Here is an 18604-nt window from a genome sequence, read left to right on the forward strand (position 1 = left end):
TTCCCACAGCCCCCATTGGCTGGGAACAGCAAACCGCAGCCACTGGGAGCTGCGGGCGGCCGTGCCTGCGGATGGTCAATGTAAACAAACTGTCTTGCGGCTCGCCAGCGGATTACCCTGACAGGCCACGTGCGGCCCGCAGGTTGCCCACCACTAGACTAATATTTCACCAACTGTCTATATTGTTCGGTTGGGCTTGCAGAGGGTGGGGGCAGTGGGGAGTGGTTGTAGGTACGCAGGAGAGAAAGAGAGAGAAGACCAACATGTTTATATACAGACTTGGAACTTGATCTTTCCATCCTTTTGCAGACAAAATACCCTTTGCAATCAGAGAGAGTTTTACTTGAATATGGAACTACATATTAAGCCCTTGATTGTTAATATAAACATTTTGCTTTGTTCTTTCACCCTTGAGGTTCAGTTGCGTCATAGTATATTGTGTAAAATGCTGAAAATGTTGTTCATTACAGGAAAAAAAATCTCTATAAAAATTGCTTGAAATAGTTAAATATTTTATGTAAATTTGTTTCTTTGCAGAAACAAGTTGTTCCCTGAGTCAGTCATCAGAAACATTATGTATCAAATATTACAAGGGCTAGCTTTTATCCATAAGCACGGTAGGTTTCTTTGTAGAATTTAACTGCAGCCCTCTGCAGCCCTCTTTTGAGAAAGAAGATAATGCACAGTAATCGTAGAAAAAACTTTATGGCTGGGGTTATAGGTTAAACAGATCAAGTTATAGTATTATAGAAAGTATGTGGCTGCCATATGTAGTCTCAAAAATGTGCTATCTTAAGAAAGCCGTCTGGATTTTTAAAATCTATTTGGTTCTTCTGTAATCAGAGGCTCTCTTTTCTGAAAGCATCAATAATTGTTATTTAGAGACTGTTTAGTACGTTTCAGCCCTAGATCAAAGATTATTTTGATTCTGAAGAAAGTTGCATGTTGTGCTATACAGTGTATTTCTTATTTTTCTCAAGAGGGTATGTTTGGGGACAATTGATACTTTGCAGATTGCAGTTTCATCTATCTTTTAAGATATCAAAATAAAGTAGTGCAATATCTACAAAAATGTTGAAATAATTTGTTCACTAAAATACAAACTGAACATGTCGATTGCATGAAATCTAGCAGGTATGAGCAGCCGCAGCTCACTGAAGAAGTTGTGGGTGCACTGCATCTTTCAGAACTTACACAAATTTAGCAAAATATTGCACTTAATTTATTCTGGTGTGCAAAGCATCTTTTAAACTGCATTCTGATATACTAGTATCAAGTCCCTTTATATTAAAAAGTATCATCCTACTCTACTGTTCATTTTATCTTTATACTTTTTTCCTCCCCTCATCACTTTCTCTGCAATGTGCCAGAGAAAATAAGATGTTCACTGATAATGAAATAAAGAAAATAGTATTCCAAGTCATCTCTGGCTTAGCTTTTGTACACAAGCATAATAAGACTCTTAGATATAGTACTTCACTAAAAAGAACCTCTCCTATGCTTACTAATGTTGTAAGTGATCCCTAAAGTATTGGTTTTGTGTCTTTTTGATTTATGACCATAGATTATTCTCTGGTCATCAAACTTTCTATTTATACGCATAAAATAGATGAGTGAGTCACATGTAGAGAACGTGTGAAAAAGTCTCATTTCTATAAAATGTTAACGTGTTGTTCTAATCTTAGATATATGGGCATAGAAAGATGATGAAATTTACAAAATTACCTTTTGCCTTCATAATTAGAGCTGAATCCTTGTGATTTTAGATTTTCAGTACATAGTTAGTACGCATTATGCCTCTGGCGTTTAGGGCAGTGATGAAGCTCCTCCACTCCTGTCTGTTTCTGGCAAGTCTTTCAGTGGTTCCCCAGCTGTGTCCCAGGTTTTTCAGCTCAGCTTCCACAGCTCTTTGCCACGTTGTTTTCAGGCGGCCTCGTTTTCGCTTGCCTTCAGGTATCCATCTTAGTACTGTTCTGGTGATGGAATCAGTTTCTATCCGAAGGAGATGGCCAGTCCATCTCCAACGTCTCCTGATAATGATGGTACTCATATCTTCTTGGCTGAACATAGAAAACCAATAAATTCAGTAAATACTGAATTGCAGTATTGCTTAGTGGGGTCAATAGCTAGCTAGATAGATTTGTAGAAAGTAACAACATATTTGAATTAAACAGCAAGGATGATTAGACCATGTAGAGGAAGAAACCATGCTATACGCAACCTAATTTTAAAACACGGATACCTAAATACAATTTGCAAATCCTGTATTTGGATGCTCAAATTAGAATGTAGGTGCATGAAATAGACCTTTGTATGTGTAACTGCTGATATGAACATCTAAAATCAGAATTTGGATGTCCTGTTAAAAGCCAATGTTTGGAAGCTGGTCCCAGAGTGATAAATAAAACTAACTCCTACAAGAAATGTTAACTGAAGAATTATGTCAGAGACTCTTGTTTATATATAAGAGGAAGAAACAAAAAAGTGCTCTGTTTCTAAAACTGGTTTCAGTTATTTAAAATTATTAAACAAAACAAACTTCCATTAACTACCATTGCATTGATAGCCAAACCATCACAGTACAAAATGAAACAGCTATTTCCTGAAAGCTGCTGCATGTTTTCGTTTTAAGTTTAGAGTTTTAAAACCAGGTAGTTTGTGCTTATTAATTTACCAATAAATCCAATTAAATTATAGGAAAACTGTTTCCTTCCCTTATAATATAACATACGTATGTTGAAAGTGTGTGAATGAAAGAAAAGCTTATGGTCTCCAGAGAATCCCAAAGTGAATTTTGTATGGCTAAATCAAAGCTGGTTGCTGAACAAGTGATGGCATAATTTGTCTTTTTCTGTATATACTCACAGGTTTTTTCCATCGGGATATGAAGCCTGAAAACCTTCTCTGTATGGGTCCAGAGCTTGTGAAAATAGCTGATTTTGGATTGGCTAGAGAACTAAGATCTCAACCACCATACACAGATTATGTTTCTACCAGATGGTAAGTGATTTATGCAGTAAACGTATGACCTTAACTTACCCTCGCTTTGTACCACCACTTCTGAATTTGGCCCATTATTTCTTATAGGTACCGTGCGCCTGAAGTTTTATTGAGATCTTCTGTTTATAGCTCTCCTATTGATATATGGGCTGTTGGTAGCATAATGGCTGAACTGTACACGCTGAGACCTCTTTTCCCAGGGACAAGCGAAGTAGATGAAATCTTCAAAATTTGCCAAGTATTAGGGACTCCAAAGAAGGTAAGTCCTATTGTAGATTTGTAGTAGTATACATTAATGAGAATAAAATGAATAAATCATATGGAGTGCTATCTTGCTTTTAGTGGGTGCATATAAACTATTGCTGTTGTAGTAATTGCTTGTGCAAACACTTGATGCTTTCTAAATTTTACTTTTGTTCTTATTGACGTATGGAATAATATTCCTGTTTTGTGTATTAACACCCTTTATATGATGTGATTTTTATATCCACTTACTCTACATCATGATGAAAGCCAGATAATGAAAAATTGTTTTTTAAAAAAGAGGTTGCACCTGTGGCTTTAAGGATATTTGCATTAAAATATTTTTTTCATTGTAACATTGCCAAATTAGTATTCTGGAAATTATTATGATGTCTTAATTAGAGAATTGTGAGGAAACAATGGAACACATAAACTGTTAAGATAAAGTGCTTCTGTTTTCATGTAAAATATTGTTAGCAATAGCATAAAGGGAGGGAAAATGTACACAGTCTGCAGGGTGTTAGAATTACTTTCAATTATTGTAGGCACCATATGCTATTTAAGGGCCAAGTTTTGATAAATGTAGGCTGAGTAGTGCTTACAAAAATGTGCACATGTACTTGCATTTTTGCACACACAGAAATTGCTTGCACAAGTAAATATCTGAGCAGGCAAATATTCGGGTATGCAAACATATTTATTTTCTGCAGGTACAAATCAGGTTTTGTTCTTTTAAAACAAAACAAAAATCGTAAATGCTTGATTCTGCAATGAGTTACAAAAGTACTACATAGGTTATTATTTGTAGTACACGCTAAATGCTTGTGCCACTTTACACAACACATAGAAAGACAGTCTCCACCCCAAGGAGCATACTGTTCAATTTGGACACAACTAACCATAGCACAACAGTTCAAATGGAAGAAGGTGTGGAGATGCAACAGTGTGGAGACTTCATGAAAGAAGGTTTGAAGGAGGAGGTGAATGATGCTTGGTGCATGGGAAATGAGACTAGAGGATGACATGAAAGAAGGTGGCAGGAGCAAACAGTGGTATAAAGGGAAGGTACATGGGAGTCAGAGGACATGTAGGATTAATCAACAGAAGAGAGACGTAAGCAGGGGTGGAAGGTAAAACTGAGAAGCCTGAACTTAATGCTGAAGATGAGAGGAAGCCGGTGAAGGGATTTCAGGGGGCAGTGGGGTAATATGGTTGCAGTGGCAGCAGAAGAAGACAACTTTACCTGCAGAATTTTTAATAGACTGAAGAGATGCAGGTATGCCAAGGCATTATGGATTCTCTCCACAAGATTAATGATTCCAGCTTCCACCACTTGGGCTGTGCACCTCCCTCCTCAGCATGCAGGTTCTAGAATTCTGTTTTAATTTGATCCAAAATGATGTAGTGTGTTAACTCTCTGCCATCTTGTTTTCACTTTTTAACAGAGTGACTGGCCAGAAGGGTACCAGCTTGCGTCTGCCATGAATTTCCGCTTCCCACAATGTATCTCTATGCACCTCAAAACTCTCATTCCAAATGCCAGCAATGAGGCAATACAGCTTATGACTGATATGCTAAACTGGGATCCAAAGAAACGACCTACAGCAAGTCAGGTAAGACTGCCTAAGTGATGGATTCATTATAAGGCTAATAATTTATATAGTGCTTTAGATTAAAATGTTACACACACTAGCAAAGTGATCATCCTAGCACTGTAGGAAAGTAAAAGTCAGCCTCCTATTGTAGATGTGGGTGGAAAGAAGACAGAAGAGAAGCCCAAATGTTCAAAGTTGGGTGGTTCAATGAATATCAAACTCTGAGTTCTGTTCTCTCTGTAATTTGGTCTTGTTGATGCTGTCAGCACGGGTCCATATCAGAGACTCAGTCTCTGTCACACCCGACTTGAATAAATGCAGTCAGCAAGTGAAACAGTGTGAACTAAGCAATGTGGTCTAATGGACAGATCACTGACCTGGGATTCAGAGGACCTGGGTTGTTTTCCTGGTATCTGACCTGCTGTGTGACCTTGAGCAAATTACTTCTTTCTGTGCTTCATTTTCTCCATTTATAAAAGGGATCGTGATAAAACCTTCCCTTGTGAAGTATTTTGAGATCCATGGGTGAAAAGTGCTATATAGGAGCTAAATATCTTTATTTGTAGATCTGAGGTGACCCTTACTAAGCAATCCGGGACAAATTTTGTGGGGACTTCAACAATGGTCTATCACATCTTTTTCCATAAGTGTTCATAAAACCCCCAAATATGTGTACTGCCAAGTACCAAAGGTGTCTAAATTGGATACCTTTTTGTGGATAGCCAAAGTTAATGTAAGTACACTTATAGGATGTAAAAGAGGATTACAGTAGGGAATGCAACAGAAAAAGGGAATATTGCAGGACAAGATGAAAATCCAACTAATCACATGTGGATATAATGCAGGTGACTCAAATGTGACTAAGCTGATGGTACAAAATAAATCAACCACCTCTCTCCACTTTAAAAAAAGAACTAGTATTACAAGAGTCACCTCTAGCACTGTAGATATCACACACGCAATGCCACACAGCCCTTCTGTAAAAAGGAACAACTAGGTTTAGCCTAAATTGCATTGTCAAGGAGTCAGCTGTGCAGTGCATAAAGGAGACTTTAGTGTGTGCTTATGGAAACAGGTGATGTAGTGCTAAACGTTATAATGTTGGAGCCCTGTAGAAATGTACCTATCACACATGCACTCTTCTCCCTCTCTGTTTTCTTCACCCACACCTACTGTTCATGTGTCCTTCCTCCTGCAGGGCAGAGCCAAGACATTCATTCTGTCTCTGCCCATTTGAAGCATGATACATCACAATGCTCTGTCCTTCTAATAGGAAGCACTGCTCTGGGGCAGCGGGTGGGATGAGGGCGCCATACTGTTGTTACCAGAAGTGAGTGTTGCAAATTCCTCCTTGAGCTGCAGGGAGTGGCCTAGCTTTCCTATCACCTCAGAGTTCTGGAACGTGGCTGACTCCACCTCCTCACCTAACCCTGACTGCTCTGCTGCTGGCCTGGTGCCCTGGCTACTGCTCCCCACCACTGGGCTGGAGCCACCCTGAAGGGGTAAAGGGCAGTGGGGGGAACAGGGCTGATGGGATAAAGGTGGAGTTGAGGGGTTAGTGGGGCATCATTATTAGAGTGAACATGCCATTTCTTCTGAGTTTCTCTGCTGCTGGGGAGCCTGTTCCCCAGAGCTCCTCTTTCTCATCAAATACATTCTGGATTTAGTAATAACATTTCAAATATACACAGTGCTTCTCATCCTGGGTGATCTCAAAATATTTTACTACTTGCATACATATTGCCATGTTCAAATGCAGCCTCCTCTGGGGTGAAAGGCAGCAAGCTGGTGCCCAGAGCAATGCAAAAAGGAAAAAAAGTAGGAGAGGCAGTGTGACGTACCAGAGTACAATCCAGACTAATGAGCAGCTGTGTCACAATTAAAATAGACTATAAGAAATAGTTGCCTGAAATGAATTGTATTACTCTATTTGGGTGTATTTATCTTCCCCAGCCCCCCTGCCTGCAACGCTGGGTACCTTACAATGCCTTGCTGAAGTAGCTCCCACCTGGACCACTCACAAACAGCCTTGCAGCATGCAAGCCACACCCTGAGAGAGAGAGAGTGTGAGTGTGTGTGTAACTGCAGCCTGCAAGCCACACTTGGGTTATGCTCTGGCTCTCATCAGCCTTGGTTATACTGCAGGGTGACCCCAACACACCCCCAGTCTTAGATTTCCCCCCAGAAATGTATGTCTTATACCATACAGCCCTCTCCTGGACAGTAAAAATTGAATCAAGTCTTATTTATTTAAGAGAATAATATGATCACAACTTGTCACTCTAAATAGAGTTACCCAGACACTTCAATTTAAACACACTGTGTTAGATAAAACAGGTTTGTATTCAATAAAGAGAGCTTTTAAGTGAGTCCAAGTACTAAGGTATAAAAATCAGAAATGGTTACAAGAAAAATAAAGATAAGACATTTACTAATACCTAACTTAACAGACGATATCCGATTCAAGCAAAGTTTCTCACCACATGCTTTCATCAGTCTTACTGACCAAACCCTTTAGGTCAGTACCCCTCCCTCAGAGTCCAGTGAATTCTTCCTTTATCTCTTCAGGTGCAGTGAATGCAATGGACAGGGAGATAGAGAGGGGTGCCTTGGGATGTTTATCCCTCCTTTTTATAGTTTCAGTCCTCCTCTTGAAAAAGATTTGCAGCTGGGAACTCGAAGACAAAGAGTTGATGTGCAAGGATGCTCCCTGCTGGCTTTTTCTCATGCGGTTTTGATCTTTCTTTGTTTCCCTCCCGGCTTGATGACTCTGTTTACTGCTTAAGTGCAAATTAAGGCAAGCACTCATCCTTTGTTTAAGATAGACTTGTTTGCTAACTTCTGCTTGGGCAGGGCATCATACAGGGAAATCTTATAACTTTACATATAATGTTGCCACACATTTTACCAGCACAATACTGACCAGAAAAGTATGAGTTTTCAAATGATACCTTACAAGGCATATCTTGTACAAAGATTATTACAATAGTGTGTAGGATCTGAATATAGGGGTATATTCTATCATGGGGGGAACTTTGGTTTATAACATTGGGCTTTATTTCTTGGAAAGTGCGATAGAGTTCTTTAATGTCCATGGAGAGCAGATAGACCCTCACTCAAAATATCCAATGTAATAAGTACATTGAGTTCAACTTGGATGGAAAAATGGCTGAAGTAACCTGATGAGAAATTTAAAGTTGTGTTTTCAGGGAATCTTGATATTTGGAGAAGTGGATTATAAACAAAATCAGTTAAATGTTTGTGCAGAACTTGTTTTCCTTAAATGTTGTAATTCACAATAGAAAATTGTTTGGTTCTATGTAGTGTAGTGCCAGAAGCTGCTTCATGGGGTGGGTTTTGTATACATTACAACTTTTACTAAAAATCCATGATGGTACTTAGAATGTTCATTGCATATCTGCAAAGCGCTGCAATTTTCATTTTGTATGATTTTGTATTTTAGTGCTTGTGATCAAGCTGTCTCCGGGTATGTGGGTCACTGTGATATCAGGTCATAGGCCAGATAAGACCATCAGTTTACAACTCTCAAAAGGTGGGGTGGGAAACCCCCACTTTTCTGCCAATGCAAATATTTGACATTGACTTTACCCTAAAAAAACAAAAATATATATATATATAATATGCAAAGTTGACAACAGGCATTTGATCAGATTTGACTTTCAAAAATTCAGGGATCTAATCATATGAAAATCAGGCAGCAATGCAGACTACCACAGTTTAGTTTTAAAATTAATCTGATGGCTAGTACAGTACTGAATTGAATACCCTATGTTTCAATAGTTTGAAAGAAATTTGTTACACTTATAAAATAGTTGATCTGCTATATTTTAAATAGATCTTTAGTCCTCTGTTTTAGACAGTTTCACTTTAGAATATTAAATGAAGTGATGCTCATATCTGTTAACTGAACAAGCCTCAACCCATGTGGACATGATGTATAGCCCTAAAGTCTTGAATTGTAATTGACTATTGATGTACAGTATGCACAGAGCTTGTTCTGGATTGAGTTTCCCCGGTACCATTCAGTAACATCACGAGTATCAAACAATGGGACAAATTCACTCTTAGTTCTATTTTATGGACTTACCTGGGGTTGAGATCATCAAAGATTATTTTGGTTCTGTGTTTTTCAGTATTACAGGTGGTCTTAAATAAAACCCTAGATCCAGGTGTTTTGGAATCAGGACCCAAATCCAGATCTGTTGACCCAGACTGAAATTTTTCACATCTTGTGTCCTGGCCCTTTAAAATTCTTCCTATCCTTCAGGAGATTTCGTGTTCATTAGAGTGGATGCCATGGAACAACATGAAGAACTTCCTTTCCTGTAGGACAGGAGGACATTTACATGGCCAGGATGGTGTATATCTTTCATGCAGTATGTTGAATGCAAACTGCATTTTCTCATGTAAAGTGAGTGATCTAATAACTTGAATTGCATTTACAGATTCACATTCTAGTTTATGCATATGCAAAGGCTAAGAGCCAGATTCTGGCAGCCCTGTCCATAAAGCTCAATCCAACTCCCACTGAAGTGAATGGAAGTCTTTTCATTGACCTTAATGAAAGTGGATCAAGCACATAATGCATAGTAATTTACTCTGAGAAGTCTCTTTAACTTTAATGAGATGGCTCTGGGAATAAAATACTACTAATTATGAGTAAGGGAGGCAAAATCTGGCCCTAACACACACAATATTTCAGCACATTTTTACAGGTCCCTTAATGCTGATCCTTATTTCAGCAACCATCAGTTTCATAACTTTTGGTACATGTCTGCTATAGTATTTAAATTAATTGGAAACACATTTAAAACAAACAAACAATGGACACTTAGATTTCCTCAGAGGCAGAGTGAAGGAGTAGGTGGGGGAGAGAAATTTATAAGTGATTTGAACTGGAGCATGCTGCTGCTGTTTAGCTCTTTTTACTACCTCAGCATGAAGCAGTTTATTCTTAGGCAAAATAACTTGATTTGCCTACATCAGAAAATGAAGATAGACAAGCTTTAAAAAGTTAAATGCGCACACGCAAAAATAAGAAGCCAATGAAACCATTCCAAGGCCACATAATCTGAAAAGAAAAGATGTCACTCCTACTCTTTCAGTGCTTCACTTTAAAACTTAAGAATCCTTCTGCTGAGAAAAACCTGGTTAAAAGTTAAATGCTGCCTTTGAAGAGGAGTTGGTTAAAATTAATCCTGCTAGCCCCCCAAGTCCAAGCCTGCCTGACCCCCTGGGGCTGAGTTTAGGCAGTTAGCCTGAGCCACCGCCCATGCCAATGTCCACATTGCTATTTTTAGCATGCACAGATCTGTCTCCCAGTGCTGGGAATCACACCTCCCAGTGGCAGTGTAGACATACCCTAAGGCTCAGACAATGACAATGACAATCCCTCCTGGATTTCAGGTGTCAGAACAATGCTTTGGGCTGCTCTGGGAAACTACACCTTTGGAGCATATAGTATTGTTGTGCTATGCACCCAGCAGAGGACATGAGGATGCCATGGAAAAAAGCAAAATGAACAATCAAGGGCAAGAAAATAGGTGCTGTCATTTACAGATGAACAGCATGAGAGTACAGCAAGCACAGTACTCTGGATGTACGCCACAGTAGACTACATAAAACAAAACAAGCGACCTGCGGATGTGAACATGCATAGAGTGAACTGAAAATGCAGGAGAAACTTTGCTCATTAGCGTATACCAATTAAAGAACAAAGACTCACTCACTCACTCAGAATAGCAGCCATGATGCATGTGTGTAAGTCACCTACGTGAGACGGTCCCCATATACATCAATAGCTGTAGCCTACCTAACCTAAGTAAGAGGAGAACCTCATTCAGAAATATCCCCCTTGGGGATGTTCCTGATTAGTGCTGGTAACCTAGGAAACAATGTGAATTGAACATTGCAATAGAGAATCCACCCGTGTGCTGGGATGGCAAGAAGGCTCTTAACTTACAAGGAATCTCCTCTATCCATTATCTGTAAGCTATCTATCCATCCATTCATCTTTTTAAGGTATTTCTAGGCTGCATGTTCGCATAATTGACAAACACCAGATTGTAATCACATCCCCCCCCCCGCCCCAAAACACACCCTGCAATACCTGCCAGTCATGTTTTTGCATGCCACCCCAATACCACAGTCATTTTACCCCTTCCTCACCACAGAATTGAATATCAAGTGTACACCATTCCATATGCTCCACTTACACGTGTGAGTTCATTTTGCATCCATCTTGCACCTGCACTGTAGAATTTGTTAGCAAGCTTGAGACCTGCTTACATCTCTGGTGAAGAAGTTACTGCATTTTAGTTATAGAAATGTATTGAATATGTTTTACATTCTTTTTCAGGCTTTGAAATACCCTTATTTTCAAGTTGGCCAAGTTTTAGGACCTCCTCCACAATATTTGGAACAGAAACAATCTGTTATTAAACCTGTTCAGCCAACAGAGCCAAAGCCAAATCTACCGAAATTAGAACCTGTATCAAAACTAGAATCTGTATCCAAGCCAGAATCTCAGTCTTCACCTGATGCACTTGACGAGACTCAGCCACAACTTCCATCAAAGATTAACCACCAACCTCTCCAGCAAATCCAGCTGTCACAGAATACAACTAACCAACAACTACCCCAACAGCAGCAGCCACAACCACTTCTTCCAGCCATCAATAAAAATTCATCACCAGTAAGTTATCAATAAAAGTTAAGAGCATATATATGAAATAATTTGTCCGTGTTAGCTGGGGTACAATCACTAGATACCTTTTTTTTAAAAGGGGTCACATTTTCCATTAAATACTGTCACAGTTCAGGGCAACTACACCTGTATTTCCCCTCCGTGGTCCATCCTGGGCCCCCAAATTTAGGGTTCCAGCTCCCCAGCTGTTGCCTTTCTTGGTGGAGACATGCGTCCCTCTCCCTCCTGACTAGGGTATGTTCAAACTGCACAGTTTCCTTCCTTCAGCACAGATAGGTTGCTCAAGTACACATGCTTGCTTTCTCTTTAGAGACAGTTAACTGGTGTAACTGCTACAGGTACGTAACCATGCAGCACTTCCTATGCAAGCCTGCTTTATTAAGGTAAAAAGTATTACAGAGAAAATATATTAAAAACAATAAAAGCACCTACACACATGCTAATAAGCTCCCAGAATTAATTCCAACTCTAACATGGGCTCTGGCAGGAACCGTCCTTCAACCCCCACCCACCCAAAGGGATTCCTTTGTGGTCACAAGTTCATTCCAGCCTCTGCATAGAACAAGCACCCAGCCTTATGAGACCTCAGTAGGCCCAGTTCTTCTAACCCTACCCTAAGGATTGGGGCATTCCATGGAGCAGGGATCCTGTTCATTTTCTGGAGCAGGAAGAAGACCATGAACCAGTTTAAAACCAGACGATTTATTCAAAAACCCTTTCTTTGTCTATTGGTCCCTGGAGAATCCAGTTTGAACTAGTATTTGCATATCTCTCCAGGAGGTAGCTTCAAAAGGTTGATGAGGGAGGAAGTATATCAGCACCCCCCCACCCCATCCCTCGTAGAGAAGGCACATAAACAACTGCATTTTTAATGGTGTACCTCAAAGGTGTTATCCCTAATTCAATAAGGTTTAATGTAATTAATTTATTAAATCTTAATTCTGAATGGTTTGTTCAGGATATTACAGGATGTTGTCCATCTGTCACAAGAACATCTAAAAGTGGTTTATCAAGGATTAATAAATGATTAATTGATGATTTAATAATGGTTAGTTATTAACTTCTGGACAGTGTAATAGGTTATTTATAATGATGACTTAAAAGCACATCAGTAGAAGGAATCATAGATGAATGTACCAACAGTATCTGTAACACATACTACTTATGTCTGTAATATGATTATCTAGTAATCATTCCTTTTATAAATTTATTTATAAAAAATACCATTAATATAAAGCATTACCAAAAAAGTTTAAATAACCACTTGGAAAGGGTTAGTGCTCCTCCTGCTTGAAGCAGGAGTTGGACTAGATTATTTAAGACCACCCTTCCAGTGCTATTATATGTGACATTACTTCTCCAACTGAGGTCTGCCAGCATAATCCTGCTAGGTAATGAGTACCTACAAAATCCATAAAACTCATGTCTTCTAAGCTTTAAACCAGGTCTTGAAATCTTCATTTTATTTCTAAACACTTTTTAATTCTGTACAGTTCAAGCCAAAGCTGGAGTTTGAGCATAAAAACTGTTCTCAAGAATATTAAGAAATATCTTATGAAATTAAAAAGATATCCAGTATTTTTTGTTTTATTTCCCCCTATGATATTCACTGACCTCTAATATGAGAAGTATTTATAAATAGCGGGTTTCCAGAATCATGCCAATGCCCATCAGCTCAACTGCAAATGAATGAAGGAGAGAATGTCTTTAAAACCTGGTTAGGACTTCACAGGAGACCCTATGGCAGAGGGTGCCTGGGAGAGGCTTGGCCGGCCTCGTCCTGCTCCCTCCTGGGCAGGCCAATCTACTTTTAGGGTTGTGCCAACTGGCTCTGGACCGCTGGTGATGTGACTGGCTTGTATTACTCTGCCCCCTATTCCTGTCAGATTTTCAGCTCCCAGGTTCTTTCTGCAGGCTTGAGCCAGTGGAACCAAAGAGGTGAACTAGGCCCAGCAAATTGGTACTAGTATATGGTCCCTAAACTGACTTCTTCAGGTAGATTTGGACAACTAGGGCCTGATCCTGCATTGAGCCACACTCAGAATTCCTACTGATACTAATGTCTGTTCAGACATTCAGAACCACTGCACGATTAGGGCCTGAATTGCTTACCATGAGGGGAGAAAAATCTCTCCAAGCACTTCAGTGCATTCACGCAGGCAATGAACTAGATTTAAAATATAAGAATAGAGAATATTGAAACTTTTTTCTATTGAAAACAGAAGCAAGCAATCACAGGCCTTCAAAATGGTGCAGTTGGTCTTAAAAATTGCAGGAGACGATGGGGTCAGACTCTGTTAAAGACTATGGACAGTTGGGATGACTTGGAGGACACAGAATTTGGAATTTCGTATTCCAAGAAGCCCAGCATTTCACAGTTAAAGGAAAAGAAAACAAAAGAGTTTTTGTTTAGGTAAGTCCCACAATTACATAAATTTGTTAGTCTCTAAGGTGCCACAAGTACTCCTGTTCTTTTTGCGGATACAGACTAACACGGCTGCTACTCTGAAACCTGTCAATTACATAAGACACTTGATTTGTATCGTGTTTTATTTTATCTTCAATTGGGTTTTAGAGTGAGTTTTCATATATTTTGATGCTTGACTAAAATCTAGAAACATTAAACTAACTTTATTTTCTTTATCCACTAAGTTAGGGACAAATTCTGCCACCCTTACTAATGTTCAGTAGTAACTTACTCTTAAAGTAGCCTGTAAAGGGGTGGGCTGCCCCTCTGCACCCTCTCTTGGCCATGTCTGGCCCTGCAGGTATGCCTCACCATACTTGAGGCTGACTGGCTATTAACAAGTGTACTTACTTTGATGGAGGCAATGAGAAACCAAACAGCCTAATTCACATAAGTAAGCCTCCCTGTAATGAAGCCCCATCAAGGGAGCACTTGGGCAACATTTAAAGATTTTGGTCTCAGGTCTTCATTATTGCCTAATGTCTTTTTTTTTATGCTCTCAGTTGAGGAATGTGGTATATGATATTGGTTGGGGAGAGGTTTTTTTTTTCAATGATTCTTTCACCCAGTGCTGCATGTTTAGTTTTTTTTTTTTTTTTTTCATTTTCAGGATGATTATGTTCCTTTGCTCTTGTGTGTTAAAAAAACCACACATACACTGAAAATATACTCCTGTTCAGTCTATTTTACACCAAGTGATAAATGTTTACTTGTTGTAAACTTATTTTGTGATTAGGAACTGATTTGTGTATCTCAGTCGCCAGTCAGAGATAAACTTTAAGCATTCGGTAGTCACCAGGCACTGGTGCTCTTAGAATAGACCTGGACACACTTTTTTTCACATACAGCCTGAGTCTACTCCCATTGAAGTAAATAAGAGTTTTGCCATTAACTTCACTAGAAATAAAATCTGGACCACAATCGTTACTTGGAAAAGGTTTGTGGAGTTTGGATGAGAGCACTGTACTTATCAGGCTAAAGTAAATATCTGTAATTCTGAGTCTAGAGTTATCAGTTAAATTACTAGATATCTTGATTTTCAGCATGCCAGAGCCAAAGGCCTTGGGCTGTATCCAGTCAGGAGGGGAAAGCAAAGCTCTTATGCGAAATGACTCTGGAATATCAAATACATCAGCAAAACAATACTACCTGAGACAATCAAGATATCTTCCTGGTAAGGGAAAAATCTTTGTCATGGAGAACACAAGTTTTGAAGGGACTGTCTGTGATACCTTTTATTTTTGTTCTTCTGATTTGATAATTTCACCTTTCATTGACTAGTTTACATTTTCAGACTTTTGGCCAAATACTATTCCAGTTCTTCAGGAATACAGGACCCTCAAACACAGCATAGTTGGCACAAGAGGACCAGGCTGGGTAGAGAAGCTCTCAGCACCACTTGCATACTGTGGCAGTTCACTCCACAGGTCCACTTAGCGGTAATGTCCAAACCTGCTGACCATATCAGTACCAGATACTTTTGTCCATTGGTAAAAGAGGCTCATCAGCTAACACAACCAGTACAGTTCCTGATATCCAGAACTATAATCCAGTTGACCAATATCAAGGAATTTGAGGACTGAGGACACTGCCAGAGTTGCCCCAGCACAACCTTCTCAGTGATCTCCCCTAATAATAAGAAACTGGTTATGTATTGGTTAAACAGATTGTCAGCATCAAGATTTAGTTTTTTGAACAACAAGGAGTCTGGTGGCACCTTAAAGACTAACAGAGTTAGTTTTTGAACGTTATACTCACAATGGCTTCGTAAAGAACTACTGTTATCCTGTTCATCTATAGGGAAAGGCTGACAATCTCAACTGATAGTAGAGTCAGTCTACTATTAAAATGAAACGCTGAAGTTTAGTTTCTCTAGGGTTGCTGGAGAGTGGCAGCTGCTGGCCAAGTACCCAGCGCTGAAGGCAGCGCCACTGCCAGCAGCAATGAAGAAGTAAGGCTGGCAATACCATCCCATGCCACCCTTACTTCTGCGCTGCTGCTGCTGGTGGCGCTGCCTTCAGAGCTGGGTGACCAGCCAGCAGCTGCTGTTCTCTGCTCTGCCTTCAGAGCTGGGCAGCCAGAGTAAAACTAAAGATTTTCTGTAAAAATGCAAATTCTGCATATTTCCTTGGCAAACAGATTTCTAGGATCCATCTCCGAGGCTGTAGATTGAAGCCATCTCCCACCTTGATAATCTGAATGATTTTTGGTTTGTCTGAAATTCAGGCAGAGAGGACGACTCGATATTTGTCCCCTCAACACACATCTGTTTTCTTGGGAGTAGAATAGGCAGCTCAATTGAAATCTGAGCAATTTTGTCTACAAAGTAATAGGAAAATTCTTTAATTGCCAGGAACAAGAATAGGGAGCTAAGAAAGGAAGGGGAGTTGTTTACCTATAAGTAGTTGTCTCTGAAAGTAGGCTATAAGAAGCTCTCTGGTGCCATACTACTCATCTCCTCTCCACTATTACACTATGTTACATTCATTTCTATATCAACTTAGTTAGCTTGAAAAGGAGCTTTTGGTTCTCCTTCAAGTGTCCTCTGCTCTGACTGGTGCAGACTGACCAGTAGAACTGTAGCTAGCAGTAGTTGTTGGGGCACTCATGTCCTCCCTCGCCTCTCCCTCAGTGACTGTCAAGCATTCCAGGGTGAGGATATAAAGGAGCGTGGTGCTCAGTTCCTTCTAAGCTGCAACCAGCTGAATGCTTTTTGTGTGAAGCTCTGGAGTCCTCCCAGATCTGTGATTAGTTAGCTAGTTTTAAGTAGTTATATAGTTATAGTAATACAATTCCTTACTTGGCATGGAACTGAGGAACCACTCCGGTTTCAAAAGATGTGTATCTTGTCTGGCATTGTTCTGACATTGGATATACATGTAGATACCTGGCACTCACCCTCTAAGTGTTCAATTTGCTGAATGTTCACAACAAGAGCAAAGAAAGACAGAATAGACTTCAAGTAATCCTTTTTAAAAGAAGCAGTGGAATGGGTTACCTAGGGAGGTGGTGGAATCTCCTTAGAGGTTTTTGAAGGTCAGGCTTGACAAAGTCCTGGCTGGGATGATTTAGTTGGGGATTGGTCCTGCTTTGATCAGGGGGTTGGACTAGATGACCTCCTGAGGTCCCTTCCAACCCTGATATTCTATGATTCTATGATTTAGTGTTGGCAAAACCATCTGGAAATGAAACAGGCCCAGGAGCTAAGAAAAGCCCACAGACCGGAGTGGCACTGGACGAGTCTACTAGAAACAATGAGTCTTCTTCCTCTGTTGCTAGGAGTCCCTGTGATAAAGATCAGAAAAGGAAATCCTCCTGAGGCTCTATGTCTAGAGCCAATACTTTTAGTAAAGACTCAGCTGGTAGGGTAGGCATGATTTTCCAGTTCTTGGTGGTGTCAGCCTCTGTGGGGGAAAAAAAAGCTATCTGTAGGAGAAAGACTCCTCTAAACAAAGTATTTTTAAGGAGCCATTGTTTTGATATATATCCTCATAGGAAGGTGAGGAGATGTTCTTCCTCAGATCCGGATGAGCTGGTTCTGAAAGTGAGACTTTAAGGAACCATTGAGATGAAGGAATGCTATGGAACTAGTGACTAGTAGCAGTGTGGCACTGCAGCAGTTAATAGTCAAGGTACAGATTCATAGATCCGATACATCCCTGGTTCAGCCAGTGGTTGATTCCGTTTATAATAATGGAAAAGGAAGTAGATGTACTGAAACAGTCCCAGATACGCGTTTTCCGGAAAAGAGAGATCATGTAAAAGAATTGAGAATTTCTTCTCTTCTTCCACCACTTAAAAAGCCTTCTGGTTCCCCGGAGAAGAATTTTTCTCCGATGTCCCATATCCAACCAAGGGTAGTATTATCTCCAGTTCCTTCTGAACTGAGAATAACCTTGGATCAGAAGAAGAAAATATGAATTGTGAACCAGACCTGCAGAAGGAATATTATGGACAAAAAAATATGAGGGGTTGCCCTATTTTGGATTAAGAAAAATAAACAATTTTTATTGAGGATTTCTATGTATGATTAAGATCCATATTCAGTACCAATCAGTTAAATTTTACAATATTTATTGTAGCTTAAGAAAACAGCTTTTTCACTATCCTTAGTAAAGGTTCATCTCTCAGTTATATCAGCACAACATGTACCTATGGAGAACAAATCAATATTTATTAATAATATAGTTAAGAGGTTCTTAAAAGGCCTCAATAATTTATACCTTCCAATAAGACATCCTATGCCATCTTGGAATTTAAACATAGTGCTCTCACAATTGATGAATATTAGGGTTGGAAGAGACCTCAGGAGGTCATCTCGTCCAATCCCCTGCTCAAAGCAGGACCAACACCAACTAAATCATCCCAGCCAGGGCTTTGTCAAGCTGGGCCTTAAAAACCTCTAAGGATGGAGATTCCACCACCTCCCTAGGCAACCCATTCCAGTGCTTCACCACCCTCCTAGTAAAATAGTGTTTCCTAATATCCAACCTAGATCTCCCCCACTGCAACTTGAGACCATTGCTTCTTGTTCTGTCATCTGCCACCACTGAGAACAGTCTAGCTCCATCC

General features: G+C 39.8%; 1 protein-coding gene across 5 annotated transcripts in view; it reads left to right on the forward strand.

The window, feature by feature from the left end:
• The window catches only part of MAK (male germ cell associated kinase), a 41463-nt gene that overhangs the window by 5716 nt on the left and 17143 nt on the right, over positions 1-18604 (forward strand). For all 5 annotated transcript variants that reach the window (XM_065399007.1, XM_065399008.1, XM_065399009.1 and 2 more), the window contains exons 4-10: positions 538-617; positions 2868-3000; positions 3088-3259; positions 4689-4856; positions 11218-11553; positions 13788-13978; positions 15076-15206. In XM_065399007.1, the coding sequence (XP_065255079.1) occupies positions 538-617; positions 2868-3000; positions 3088-3259; positions 4689-4856; positions 11218-11553; positions 13788-13978; positions 15076-15206 (1211 nt within the window). The remainder of the gene's footprint in view (positions 1-537; positions 618-2867; positions 3001-3087; positions 3260-4688; positions 4857-11217; positions 11554-13787; positions 13979-15075; positions 15207-18604) is intronic.

Source organism: Emys orbicularis, chromosome 2 (assembly GCF_028017835.1).
Source record: "Emys orbicularis isolate rEmyOrb1 chromosome 2, rEmyOrb1.hap1, whole genome shotgun sequence".
Lineage (NCBI taxonomy): Eukaryota > Metazoa > Chordata > Testudines > Emydidae > Emys > Emys orbicularis.